Source organism: Dendrobates tinctorius, unplaced genomic scaffold (genome assembly GCF_039654945.1).
Source record: "Dendrobates tinctorius isolate UK_male_01 unplaced genomic scaffold, ASM3965494v1 ptg000087l, whole genome shotgun sequence".
Taxonomy (NCBI): domain Eukaryota; kingdom Metazoa; phylum Chordata; class Amphibia; order Anura; family Dendrobatidae; genus Dendrobates; species Dendrobates tinctorius.
This window is the reverse complement of record NW_027361755.1, coordinates 10,668,815-10,681,530: the sequence shown is the minus strand read 5'-3', so window position 1 is coordinate 10,681,530 and position 12,716 is coordinate 10,668,815. Positions and strand designations below refer to the sequence as shown.

General features: G+C 41.6%; 1 protein-coding gene across 2 annotated transcripts in view; it reads right to left on the bottom strand.

Annotated features, from left to right (window-relative positions):
- The window catches only part of KMO (kynurenine 3-monooxygenase), a 509,384-nt gene that overhangs the window by 135,646 nt on the left and 361,022 nt on the right, over nt 1-12,716 (bottom strand). For both annotated transcript variants that reach the window (XM_073585735.1, XM_073585736.1), the window contains exon 9: nt 7,546-7,667. In XM_073585735.1, the coding sequence (XP_073441836.1) occupies nt 7,546-7,667 (122 nt within the window). The remainder of the gene's footprint in view (nt 1-7,545; nt 7,668-12,716) is intronic.

Here is a 12,716-nt window from a genome sequence, read left to right as displayed (position 1 = left end):
ATGCGAATAAGATTATACGCCCCCCTGAGGTCAAGCTTGGTAAACCAGCAAGCACCTTTAACTCTGGAGAATAGATCAGAAATCAGGGGTAACGGATACTGATATTTAACAGTAATTTTGTTGAGGGAACGATAGTCAATACAAGGCCTTAATGAACCATCTTTCTTGGCCACAAAAAAACCCCAGCACCTAAGGGTGAAGAGGATGGTCTAATATGACCCTTCTCCAATGACTTCTTAATATAGGATCGCATAGCCTCGTGCTCGGGTACAGATAAATTGAAAAGTCGACCCTTGGGAAATTTACACCCAGGGCTCAGCTCAATTGCACAGTCATAACTCCTATGAGGAGGCAAAGACGCAGACTCATTCTCACTAAATACATCATAAAAATCAGCCAAATAGTCAGGAACATCATGCGACTGGGGAGAGGTGGAGCAAATAGGAGCGTCACTAAGGGCACACCGACAACCCCAACTCACCACAGACAAAGATTTCCAATCCAAAACTGGATTATGGATTTGCAACCAGGGAAACCCCAGAATGATGGTATCATGCAAATTATGCAACACCAAAAATCTGCAATTTTCTTGATGGTCTGGGGCGACCCGCATTACCACCTGGGTCCAAAACTGAGGTTTATTCTTCGCCAAAGGACTAGCATCAATACCCCTCAAAGGGATAGGCATCCGCAGAGGTGTCATAGGAAACCCACAACGTTTGGCAAAATCCAAGTCCAACAGGTTCAGAGCTGCTCCCGGATCCACGAAAGCCTTAACGGAAAATGTGGACAGGGAGCAGATCAGAGTAATTGCCAGAAGAAACTTAGGTTGAACACCACCCACAGCAAATGTGTGTGCAAAACATTTCTCTCGTTTAGGGCAGACAGAAATAATATGAGAGGCATCTCCACAGAAAAAGCACAGCTTATTACGCCTTCTGAACTCCTGACGTTGCACCCTAGACAAAACTCTATCACATTGCATAGGTTCAGACATTTGTTCAACAGGTGGCAACACCTCTCGTGCAGTTTTGCGTTCACGCAAACGCCGATCAACCTGAATGGCTAATGACATAGAATCGTCAAGACCAGAGGGAACAGGAAATCCCACCATAGTATCTTTTACGGTTTCTGACAAACCCTTCCGAAAGAGAGCTGCCAAGGCACCATCATTCCAGGTAGTAAGGACCGCCCACCTTCGGAATTTTTGACAGTACAACTCTGCAGAATCCTGACCCTGGCTCAATGCCAACAGGGCCTTTTCAGCCTGATCAATAGCATTAGGTTCATCATACAACAACCCCAAGGCCTGAAAAAATGCGCTCACATCAGTCAGAATAGGATCATCAGGTTTCAAAGAAAACGCCCAATCCTGGGGATCGCCGCGCAGCAAAGAGATGACAATTTTAACCTGCTGCGCGGAGCTCCCCGATGAGTTAGGCTTCAAGGCACAAAATAATTTACAATTATTCTTAAAATTCAGAAATTTAGACCGATTCCCCAAAAACACATCAGGAGTAGGGTTCTTTGGTTCAGCAGCATGTGAATGAGCAAGATAGGCGGAAATTCCCCGCACTTCAGCAGTAAGCTGCTCCACACGATCAGACAATTGCTTAATCTCCATCGAGAAAGAATTCCCCCTACGGCCTCAGAGAAATAGAGGAAAAAATATACATAAAAAAAAAATAAATACAATCCTGACACTTTTTTTTTTTTCTTCCTTTACAATTCCCTCCTGCTATTGAGCACCCTAGAATCTGCGGTATGGCTGGTGATTCTGTTATGAATGAGTCACCGGAGTAGGAGAAAACAAAAATACAAGCTAAGTCCAGAAAACCGGAGAGGTTGGTAGCTATCGGATTGCAGACCCCTGATCCTATACACCACAACTAACAGTAGCCGTGGGGGGTTCCTACGGTGCCCTAGACCCCTCGTCACAGCCGGAGAACTACATAAGCCTAAAGAAGGAAAGGGGAAATTTAAACTGCCCCAGAGCAGACCCCAAAGAAATAGACAGCCCCCAACATGTATTGTCGGTGAAAAACAGATGAAAATACAAACACAGACAGAAAGACAGGCTGAGCAAACGATGGGGCCCAACTAACTAGATAGGACAGGACAGAAAAGCTGCTGGCTGCAATCCGCAAAAAACCCTACCAAAAATGTCCCAACCGTCTGATAGGGAAAAACGCCCTGAAGTCGCTAGACTTCAAAATCACTATATCAGCACTCAGGTATATTCTGAAAACAGAGCAAAGAGATCAACTGATCAGAGACAAAAATGGAATTCAGCCAGTCCCAACCAGGACTGGCTGAACACAAACACTAAGCAAACCAGACAAAATCTCATGGAACAACAGCAGGGCAAAAACTTAGCTTTTAGTAGACAGGAACCAAGCTGGATGCAAGAGCTCAGAGCAGAAAGGATCACCAGCAGCCCTGCAGGGGTCGGCTGCCTTATAACCACTCAGAAATTCCAGATGTCCAATCACCTGATGACAGGTTCTTCCCATCCCAATCAATTTCACTACCTCTCTTCACCAGCAGAGGGAGTTCATCAGACATCAAAGGTGAGGGGGAGAATGAACTCACAACAGTGGTGTCTCTGGAGGTCTCTGTAGGGGTGCGGATATCAGAGGTGGCTGGGGTTTGTTGTTCTTTGTGAGATTGGGCCTGGAGTTTAATATGAGGGAATCTGTCTTCAAATTGCTCCAGATTGTCCTCAGTCCCTTGTACTAGGACGGTGCTACTGTTGTACAGAGTGATGGTAAGTGAGCTAGACTCATCGTCTTTATGGTTTCTGACTCTAATCTGCTGGCCATTATTGGTATCAGACTTGGTTGTATATTGATATTGCTTGCACAGGGCGGTGTGCCAGGCCAGGAGATGCTCTGTGAAGACTAAGTGTACCGTCACACATAGCGACTCCCCAGCGATCCCGACAACGATATCAACATGTCAGGATCGCTGGTGAGTCACTATGTGATCGCTGGTGAGCTGTCAAACAGACAGCTTCACCAGCGATCAGCACCAGCGACCCCGAGCGCCCGGCGTCGCTGTGTACTTTAGTTACCAGCGCGCTGATGCAGGGAGCTGGTAACTAAGGTACACATCAGGTTTCTAAGGGATGTGCATCACTTAGAAACCTGATGTGTACCATAGTTACGAGCTCCCTGCATCAGCGTGCTGGTAACTAAGGTACACAGAGGGTTTCTAAGCAGTCAGTATGACACAGGATAGGATTAGATGCACGGTTTTTATGTGCAATATAATATTAAAATTTGTTATAACTAACCACAGTTGGTTACTATGCCCAGGCAATGTCGGGCTCTTCAGCTAGTATATATATATATATATATATATATTATGTGGTGTATTGACCACTGTGCCCGCTAGGGGGCACTGTGTGGATGTCCCAAGAGAGAGGATGAGTGGCAGAATATGGAAGGACCGTTATGTATCTCAAGGTGGGTGGCCTTGAGGTGGAGACTGATGCGTGTGTTGAGCAGCAGTGATTCTGCTGCGGTGCTGTGTCATTGTGTCAGGGAGAAGTCTCCAGGTAACTAGGGAGGCGGGCGGACTTACTTTCCTACAAACCCACCCAGGGGGTGTGTTTAGTACACTATAGTAAAAGATTGTGAGTGTGTCAAGGACCTGTGATGAGGTCATAGCCATGTGACCCGGTGGGCGTGGCTACAGACTATATGGTGGCCAGGGTAGGTCACATGGGGTGAATGCAGGGACCTGGTTGGTCCAGAGCGGAAGGTCCCGCCAGGAGAGTAGTCTCCTGGCTCACAGCATGTGAGGGAGCTGTGAGCAATGGCGATGTGTGCCTGAGAGTTCCCTGGAGGGAACGAATGTGTGCGATGGTGAAGCCGCATGAGGAACCCTGACGGGTGAGATAACACTGAGGCTGAAGAGCCTACGCCATGGACATGTGCATAACCTGTGTGAGTACAGGATAACCAGAGTGAAGCTCTGTAACGGACGCTAAGCTGTTGTATATTGCTGCTGTGGGTTTATGATGGAGGAATAAAACGCATGGACTATGTGATGGTTTTATGAAAACCTGGTGCCGGATGTGTTTTATTCACTGCCAAGTGAGTGATCCACTATCCGAATGCCAGCGCTACCTCACAATATATATATACACCTATTCTATGTGTATACATGTATTCTGTCTTTTGTATTCTAACATGTCAGTGTGATTTTACTGTATAGCCGCATATTAATTACCGGCTTTCTATCTATCTATCTATCTATCTATCTATCATAAATACAATATATAATATGTGTGTGTGTCACTGACCTGTATATATCTATGTGTATATATCTGTTCTATCTATTCTGTTCTGAGCTGTCAGTGTGATTTTAGTGTATAGCCGCATATGAATTGCCATATATATTTTCATCTGAAAATAGCAGCAAATCGCAGCATGCTGCGATTTTTTTCTCAGTCCGATTTCAGCTTAGAAAAAAATCGCAAATGAGATGTCACCTATTGAATAACATTTGTCAGAGTGCAATCAGATTTTTTTTATCAGATTGCGCTCGTCCGTTTTTATCTCCAGTGAGTATGAGCCCTTAAGATGTTTTACAGATGACATACAGCTCTAACTCTGCCGTCTACCTAACACTGCTAAATGACCACTTAATCCTTCTCTTATAACAACAGGTATTCCTTGCAACCAAAACAATCCCTAGACTTTATAGTGAACGTTCTCCAACTTATCTACAGGTAATAGGAATTTACACCTCCTTTTTTTAAATGAGTATATGTATATATGCCTATTGATACCCATCGCTCCTGTTCTTCTTCCTATTGTGTGCACTTTCCTATTTACATGCACACAACTAATTTAATAGCCTCTCGCCTTGCTAGTACCCTGGTATCCTTACCTAACCTTTGTACGATTACTATAATAACAATCTTTATTTTTATATAGCGCTAACATATTCTGCAGCGCTTTACAGTTTGCACACATTATCATCACCGTCCCCAATGGGGCTCACAATCTAAATTCCCTATCAGTATGTCTTTGGAATGTGGGAGGAAACCCACGCAGACACGGGAAGAACATACAAACTCCTTATAGATGTTGTCCTTGGTGGGATTCGAACCCATGACCCTAGCGCTGCAAGGCTGCAGTGCTAACCACTGAGCCACCGTGCTGCCCTACCATATATTATGGCTTGTTTACTTGTGCTTTTGCTTAATCAGGATATGTAAATGTCTGTAATGTATTTTGAATCGTCATTGCTACAAGTCTTTTTATTTCGGAATTTTGTATGATTTTGTAAACTGCTTTATGTTTTGTTTGTGTTTCACTTATTCTGGTTTATTTATTTATATATTTTGGAATTTATTTATATATTTTGGAATTTATTTCTTACATTTTGCTTTTTATTCTACAGCGACTATATGAATAAGCCCCTATGAGGGTCGAAACATTATGTTCTTGTCGCTTCACCATTATTTGCATCCTGCCCCTATTCCACATTTCCTAATTGTGATACTGCTGCATCCAAAATTGTATAATACACTTCCCATAAGCATTCACTAAGAGTGTGCTGTGATTCAACATTACTTTACTACAGGGATTGCCATCCCACTTCACCAGAACTCTCCAGGCAAGAGTACACGCCATTCTACCTGCCTAATGAGCCAGTGATAGATTGTGAATGCCATATTGCATTTGAAGAGCCCCTGGCATGCAAAAACTTCAGAAACCTCCCACAAGTGATCTCAATTTGGAAACTAGGCCCCTCTGGTAATTCATCTAGGGATGTAGTGAGTATTTTGAACTCACACAGTAAACAGTAAAAATGTTTTTTTTCATAAAAAGTTGTTTTTTTTTGTCACCATATTTTAAGAGCAGTAACTTTTTATTTTATGGCGAACAAGGCCATATGAGGGCTTATTTTTTCCGGGATCAGTTGCAGATTTTTTTTGGTACCATTTTGGGACGCATAATATTTTTTGATCACTTTTCATTCAGATTTCTCAAACACGGAATGAACAAAAACCATCAATTTAGTAATTGTTTCTATTTTTTATTTTTTTGTGCAGTTCACCAACACCAAGATCGATTTGTTCGACGGATCGGTGCTTTGCTATTTTTTACAGACTAGAAGCAATATTTTAGCAAAAAAATTTGTTTTTTCATTGCCATACTTTGAGAGCAGCAACTTTTTTATTTTTTTGCCAAATTAGCCATATTTGGGCTTGTTGAGGTTTCATATACCTTTTTTTACATAGGGCTTTTTTATCACTTTTTATTTACTTTTTGTGAGTCAATACGATGAAAAAGCAAAATTTTTTTTTTTTTTTTTTTTTTTTTTACAGTGTTATGCATGCTCAATAAATAAGGTGCCAGTGTTATAGAGTGAGTCGTTTCGGATGTGACAGTAACAATTATGTGTACTTTCTTGTTTATTTTTGTTTTATCACAAGTGATGCGTTTTGAGTAGTGAAACGGATTTTCATGATTTGTGTGCAGTTTCTTGTGTTTGTTTACTCTTTTACATATTTTATTTTACTTTTTTGCTATTTTACCCTTTTTCACTGAGAGACATGTATAATTTTTATTTTGATCATTGATCTTTTATCCATGCAGTACTTGTGTAGTGTAGTGCATGAGAGCAGTCTCTCACTGACACAGCCTGTGAGACCCAGCTTATAGATGTATCTCACAGACCACCATACCCTGAGGTCATCACATGACCTCAGGATACCACAGTAAAAATCGGGACCCGCAAATTCTCATTGCGGGGATCCAATGCTTACTAAGGGGGTGATGTGACCCCCTTGTAATAACTTAATAGCATACATTGATGATTATACTAAATGAAAAAACTAGTGAGGGCTTCTGATCTAGATTGTTAATTTTAGCTCCATATAATATTTTAGTGCGAGTTTATTCAGCAACTACTGTATATTGTTTACTATGATCAGCATTCTTCTTTGATATTGACTGTTTTAATCTATCACAAATATTTTTACTCTGATGTTTTTACATTAATTCAGTAGAATTTCTTTCAGCACCCACTTGCTCACCCACAAGAATAACACAAAATTAGTAGATATCCAGATCTTACATGCAAAATGGTGTTTCCAGCAGTGTCCTTGTGAAAACGCACTGCTTGAACATCTGAGCTCTGATAGACAAGCAGCTTAGAAAACTGGGATTCTATCAAACTGCTGCACCCAGTAAATGACACATTGCTGGAAGCAGGGTCTGGGTTTCTACACCATGCTGATTAGATTACATAACAAAAACCTGCTGGCAGACTATGTAATTGGACCAGGGAGAAAGTGGTTGATGGACTGTACATTTCCCCTAGGTTCATATCTAATTCTGCATAAATAAACCAGTCAGGTAGTTTGGTATCCATGAGCTTTGTAGTTCCCTGCTCAATTTAGCCACTACACTCGTTATAGTGTGAAACCCCTTAAAACATAACTTTATCTTTATCTAGGAAATAGAATTAGAACTGTATACAAACAGCAAGTTTTATATAAAAATGAAACAAAATAAGTCTTACGGTCCCAGTAGAGGTATAGAGTCTGGAAAGTGAGTCTTAAAGAATTCAAGAACTTCTTCTCCATTGCAAAGTTTATCGAAATCTTCAAATGGCATGAATAGAGTACATGTAAAAGATTTATCCTAGAATATAAAAATTAAATAAAGATTCATGTTTAATTCCCATTTTAAATGTAAGACTCATTTTTATAAAATCTGGGCTGTGAAAAAATCATAAATCTTGCACCTTCACATGTACTAAAGATTGCTCACTCTTATGAAAAGGAAGAGGGAGACAAGCACACATAGGGTAGTATTTTAGGATGCAGTTAGAATGGGGAGCCAGTGGGCTCTTCTGATTATCATAGCTGCCCACAGTGTGATAAACTGCTGCAGTCATGTCTGCGGATAGAGGAGACTTTTGCATGTAGATTGGAGAGTGGTTAGGAGGTAGACGATTAGTTGAGCGAGTGACTATGTAGGTAAAGTATTGCCACGCTTGTAGTTGGAGTCCTGGTGGTTTTCATTTAAGTGTTTTGGGTAAGTAACAAACCTTTTCTCAAACAAAAACAGACTGTTATACCATTGGGCAATGAAGAAAAAAATAATTACATTTTTACTAGCAAATATTGCTTTAGCCCTAAATTTTATACATTTTCACACTGGGAAATGGATAAAAATGGCACCATAATTTATCCCACAATTTCTACTGAATGTACAAATACCCCATATGTGTCTGTACAGTACTGTTTAGCCATACAGTGAGACTCGGAGGGGACCGAGCACTATTTGCTTCCTGGAGAGCAGATTTTCATAGAATTGTATGAGGACTCCATATACAGAGCCCCTAAGTGCTAGAAAAGCAGAATCTTCCCACAAGTGACCTCATTTTGGAAATTATACCCCTTTGGGAATTTATATACTGGTGTAGTGATGATTTTGACTACATGTGTGTTGCCTAGCCTGTGCTTCTGGAGACATGAACCCGTAAGTTAGGCGAGCTCTCATCACTACAGAAATATCAAACATGTGGACAATAACTATGGTTTAGGCACACTAGAGCTCAGAAGGGAGAGAGGCATTTGGATTTGGGAGTGCAAAATTTCTGAATTTGTTTTGGAGGACGAGGGGCCATAGGGTTTTTCCAGAACCATTATGCTATCCATAACATGGAAGCCCCCTATATTTCCGCTAACAGATAACTAACCTGATTGGGTTCTTGCTTTTTTGTGGATTGATTTGAAGCTTTTGTTACAAATATTTTACATAACACTTTGGATCACATTTATCCTGCGCTCTACACTGAGCACTTACATCGGGGTTTCCATCTAAATCTCCGAGTGATGTGATTCAGATGAAACCCTGAGGTTTTATGGGCTAATGCTCATAGGAAATAGTGCTTTATGCTATACATAACAGTTCTGAAGCACTGACAAGCCGTGATGAAATGATGGATGATGGTTTTTCTCCTTCCCGACATTTACAGTATATATATGTTGTGACAGAGTCACTGGCACCTTACGTGAGAGGAGATACGTGTCACAAATGTGGCTTTCCTGTGTGATGTGAAAGCCATGTTTTTCCTCCAGCATGATATGTGCTGAGAGCAATCCAGTCACTATATGGGTCTGGCTTTCATGGTGGGTAGGTCAGAGATGGGTGAGATACCTCCCCACCATATCTCCGCCTCCAGGTTTTGCTGGAAGGATTTAAATATCCAGCCAGTTTTTTTTCTCTGTGCTGTGTGGAGGAAGGAAGTCTCCAGACTGAAGCTCCTACGAGAGCTGCCATATGTGTTGCCTTAGAAGGCATAAGCCATACTGGGAAGGACTTTATATGAACTTTTTACTTACATTACAGCCAGAAATGCTGTTTTCTGTTACCAGTTTGGGCTTATTGGTTTATGACGCAATAAATCACCCAGAGACTTTAACCAAACATGTTCCTGTGTCTACCTCGGCGAGCAGCTAAGGGGGTCGACCTTCCATAGCATCATGGTCAGGAAGTACCAAGGCAGTATATATACGTCATGGCAATCTCCCACCACTCGGAGATTTAGATGGAAACCCGATATTAGTACTCAGCATAGAGCGCAGGAAAAATGTGATCCAAAATGTTATGTAAAATGTTCCCAATAAAAGCTTCAACTCAATGCACAAAAAAGTCCTCACTCAAGTCTGTCATCTGTTAACAGAAGTATAGGAGCCTTCCATGTTACTTGTAGAACAAATGCTCTGGAAAAGCGAAATGTATCCTCGCCCCACAAAAACAAATTCAGCAAATTTTGTGTTCCCAAATTCAAATGCCCCCCTCCCTTTTGAGCATCATAGTGTGCATAAACAACAGATAGCATACATGAATTTGGCATTTCTGTAGCGATGAGACCCCACCTACTTTACAGGTGCACGAACCGGGCACAATGTACAGGCGCTAGAATGTACTGGTCACTACAATGTACTGGCCACTACAACGGCAGTTTACAATTTTCAGTCAGCAACATACACTGTTGCTTGTTTCTGGAAAATATTCAGAGTCAAAATCATCACAACACCTGTAGATAAATTCCCAAAGAAGTATAATTTCCAAAATGGGGTCACTTGAGGGATAATGCTGAGTTTGCTCTTCCAGCACTTAGGGGCTCTGTATATTGAGTCTGCAAGCTATTCTAGGAAAATGTTGCACTCCAGGAGGGAAATAGTGCTAAGTACCTCCCTCATTGTGTGGCTAAGCAGTACTGTGCAGCCACATATGGGGTATTTCTACATTCAGCAGAAATTGTGGGACAAATTTTGGTTCCATTTTTACTTCCCAGTGTGAAAATCTAAAATCTGAGGCTAAAACAAAATTGTGGTGGAAAAAAGTAATAATTTGTTTTTTCACTGCCCAATAGTATAACATTCTGTGACTCACCTGTGGTGTCAATATGATCACTGCACCCCTAGATGAATTCAAGATGAATTCATTGAGAGGTGTAGTTTTCAAAATGGGGTCTCTTATGGGGGTTCTGTTGTTCTGGCATTTTAGAGGCTCTGCCAATGTGACATGGCACCCTCAAACTAGTCCAGAAAAAGCTGAACTCCAATATGGCGCTTCTTCCCTTCTAAGCTTTGCACTGTGCCTCAAAAGTAGTTTTCGACCACATATGGAGTATCGGCGTACTAGAAATTGCACAACAAATTTTGGGGTCCATTTTCTTCTATCCTTGTGAAAATGAAAAAAAAGTGGGGCTGAGACATTTGTGGGAAAAATATTTTTTTTAAATTTTCACAGATCAACATTGTAAAATTCTGTGAAGCATCTGTGGGTTCAAGATGCTCACCACACATCTAGATAAGTACCCTGAAGGGCCTAGTTTCCAAATTGGTGTCAGTTTTGGGGGGGGTTCCACTGTTTAGGCACATCAGGGGCTCTGCAAACACGACATGGTGTCAGCAATTTTTTTTTATTCAAAAAGTCAAATAGCGCTCCTTCCCTTTCAAGCGCTGATGTGCACCCAAACAGTAGTTTTACTCAACATATTGTGTAATTGCATTTTCAGGAGAAAGTGCACAACAGATTGTATGGTGCAATTTTTCCTGTTACCCTTGTGAAAATGGAACATTTTGGGCTAAAAATTATTTTTGGTGGAAAAATGCTATTTTTTTAACTTTCATGGCTCAACGTTGTAAACTTCTGTGAAATACTTGGGTGTTCATGGTGCACACCACACATTTAGATAAGTCCCCTGAGGGGTCTAGTTTCAAAAAAGATGTCACTTGTGAGCGGTTTCCATTGTTTAGTCACATCAGGGGCTCTCAAAATGCACTATGGTGTTCTTCAATTATTCCAGCAAATTTTACATTCAAAAAGTCAAATGGCGCTCCTTCTCTTCTGAGCTCTGCTGTGTACCCAAACAGTGGTTTTCCTTTACATATAGGATATCGGCCTGCTCAAGAGAAATTGCGCAACAAATTTTGGGGTCCAGTTTATCCTGTTACCCTTGCGAAAATAAACCATTTGGGTCTAAAATAAAAAATTTTGTGAAAATAGTTAAATATTCATTTTTTCTTTCCACATTCCATTAATCCCTGGGCAGCACCTGAAGGGTTATCATGCAAGTAATATTGAATAAATTTTACCACTGTCATGAAGTACAATATGACACAAGGAAACAGTCTCAGAATTGGTGGGATTCGTTGAAATGTTTTAGAGTTATTACTTCATAAATTGACACTGGTCAGAACTGTAAAATTAGGCCTGCTCAGGAAGGTGAAGAAAGGCTCTGGGGTGGAGAAGTTAAACCATCATCCAACATTTCACTGTGGCTTGTCACTAGTGTTGAGCATTCCGATACCGCAAGTATCGGGTATCGGCCGATACTTGCTGTATCGGAATTCCGATACCGACTTCCGATATTTTTTCAATATCGGAATTCGGCATCGGAATCGGAAGTTCAAAGTTGATTGACAGCCTGACGTCATCATGATGCGCGGTGTGTGCGCATCATGATGCGCCGTCATTTCGGGCCTGCCGGGGGTCTCTGCCGGCCTGCCGGGGGGCTGTGTGGACTGCCCGGGGTCTGTACCGGCCTGCCGGGGGGCTGTGCCGGCCTGCCGGTGGTCTGTGCACCCTGTGGGGGTCTGTACCGGCCTGCCGGGGGGCTGTGCCGGCCTGCCGGGGGGCTGTGCTGATGTCCGGGGGTCTGTGCAAGCATCGTCCGATGGGACTACAAGTCCCATCTGGCGATGCCTGCTACCATGACAGTGACACATTAGCCAATGATGGGACAGTAGTAGTCCCATCATCCGGCTAATGTGTTAAATGTTAAAAAAAAAAATACTACATACATACTACATACATACTACATGCATGCTACATACATACTACATGCATGCTACATACATACTACATACATACTACATGCATGCTACATACATACTACATGCATGCTACATACATACTACATGCATGCTACATACATACTACATGCATGCTACATACATACTACATGCATGCTACATACATACTACATGCATGCTACATACATGCTACATACATACTACATACATACTACATGCTACATACATACTACATATATGCTACATACATACTACATACATACTACATGCTACATACATACTACATATATACTACATACATACTACATACATGCTACATACATACTGCATGCTACATACATACTACATGCATGCT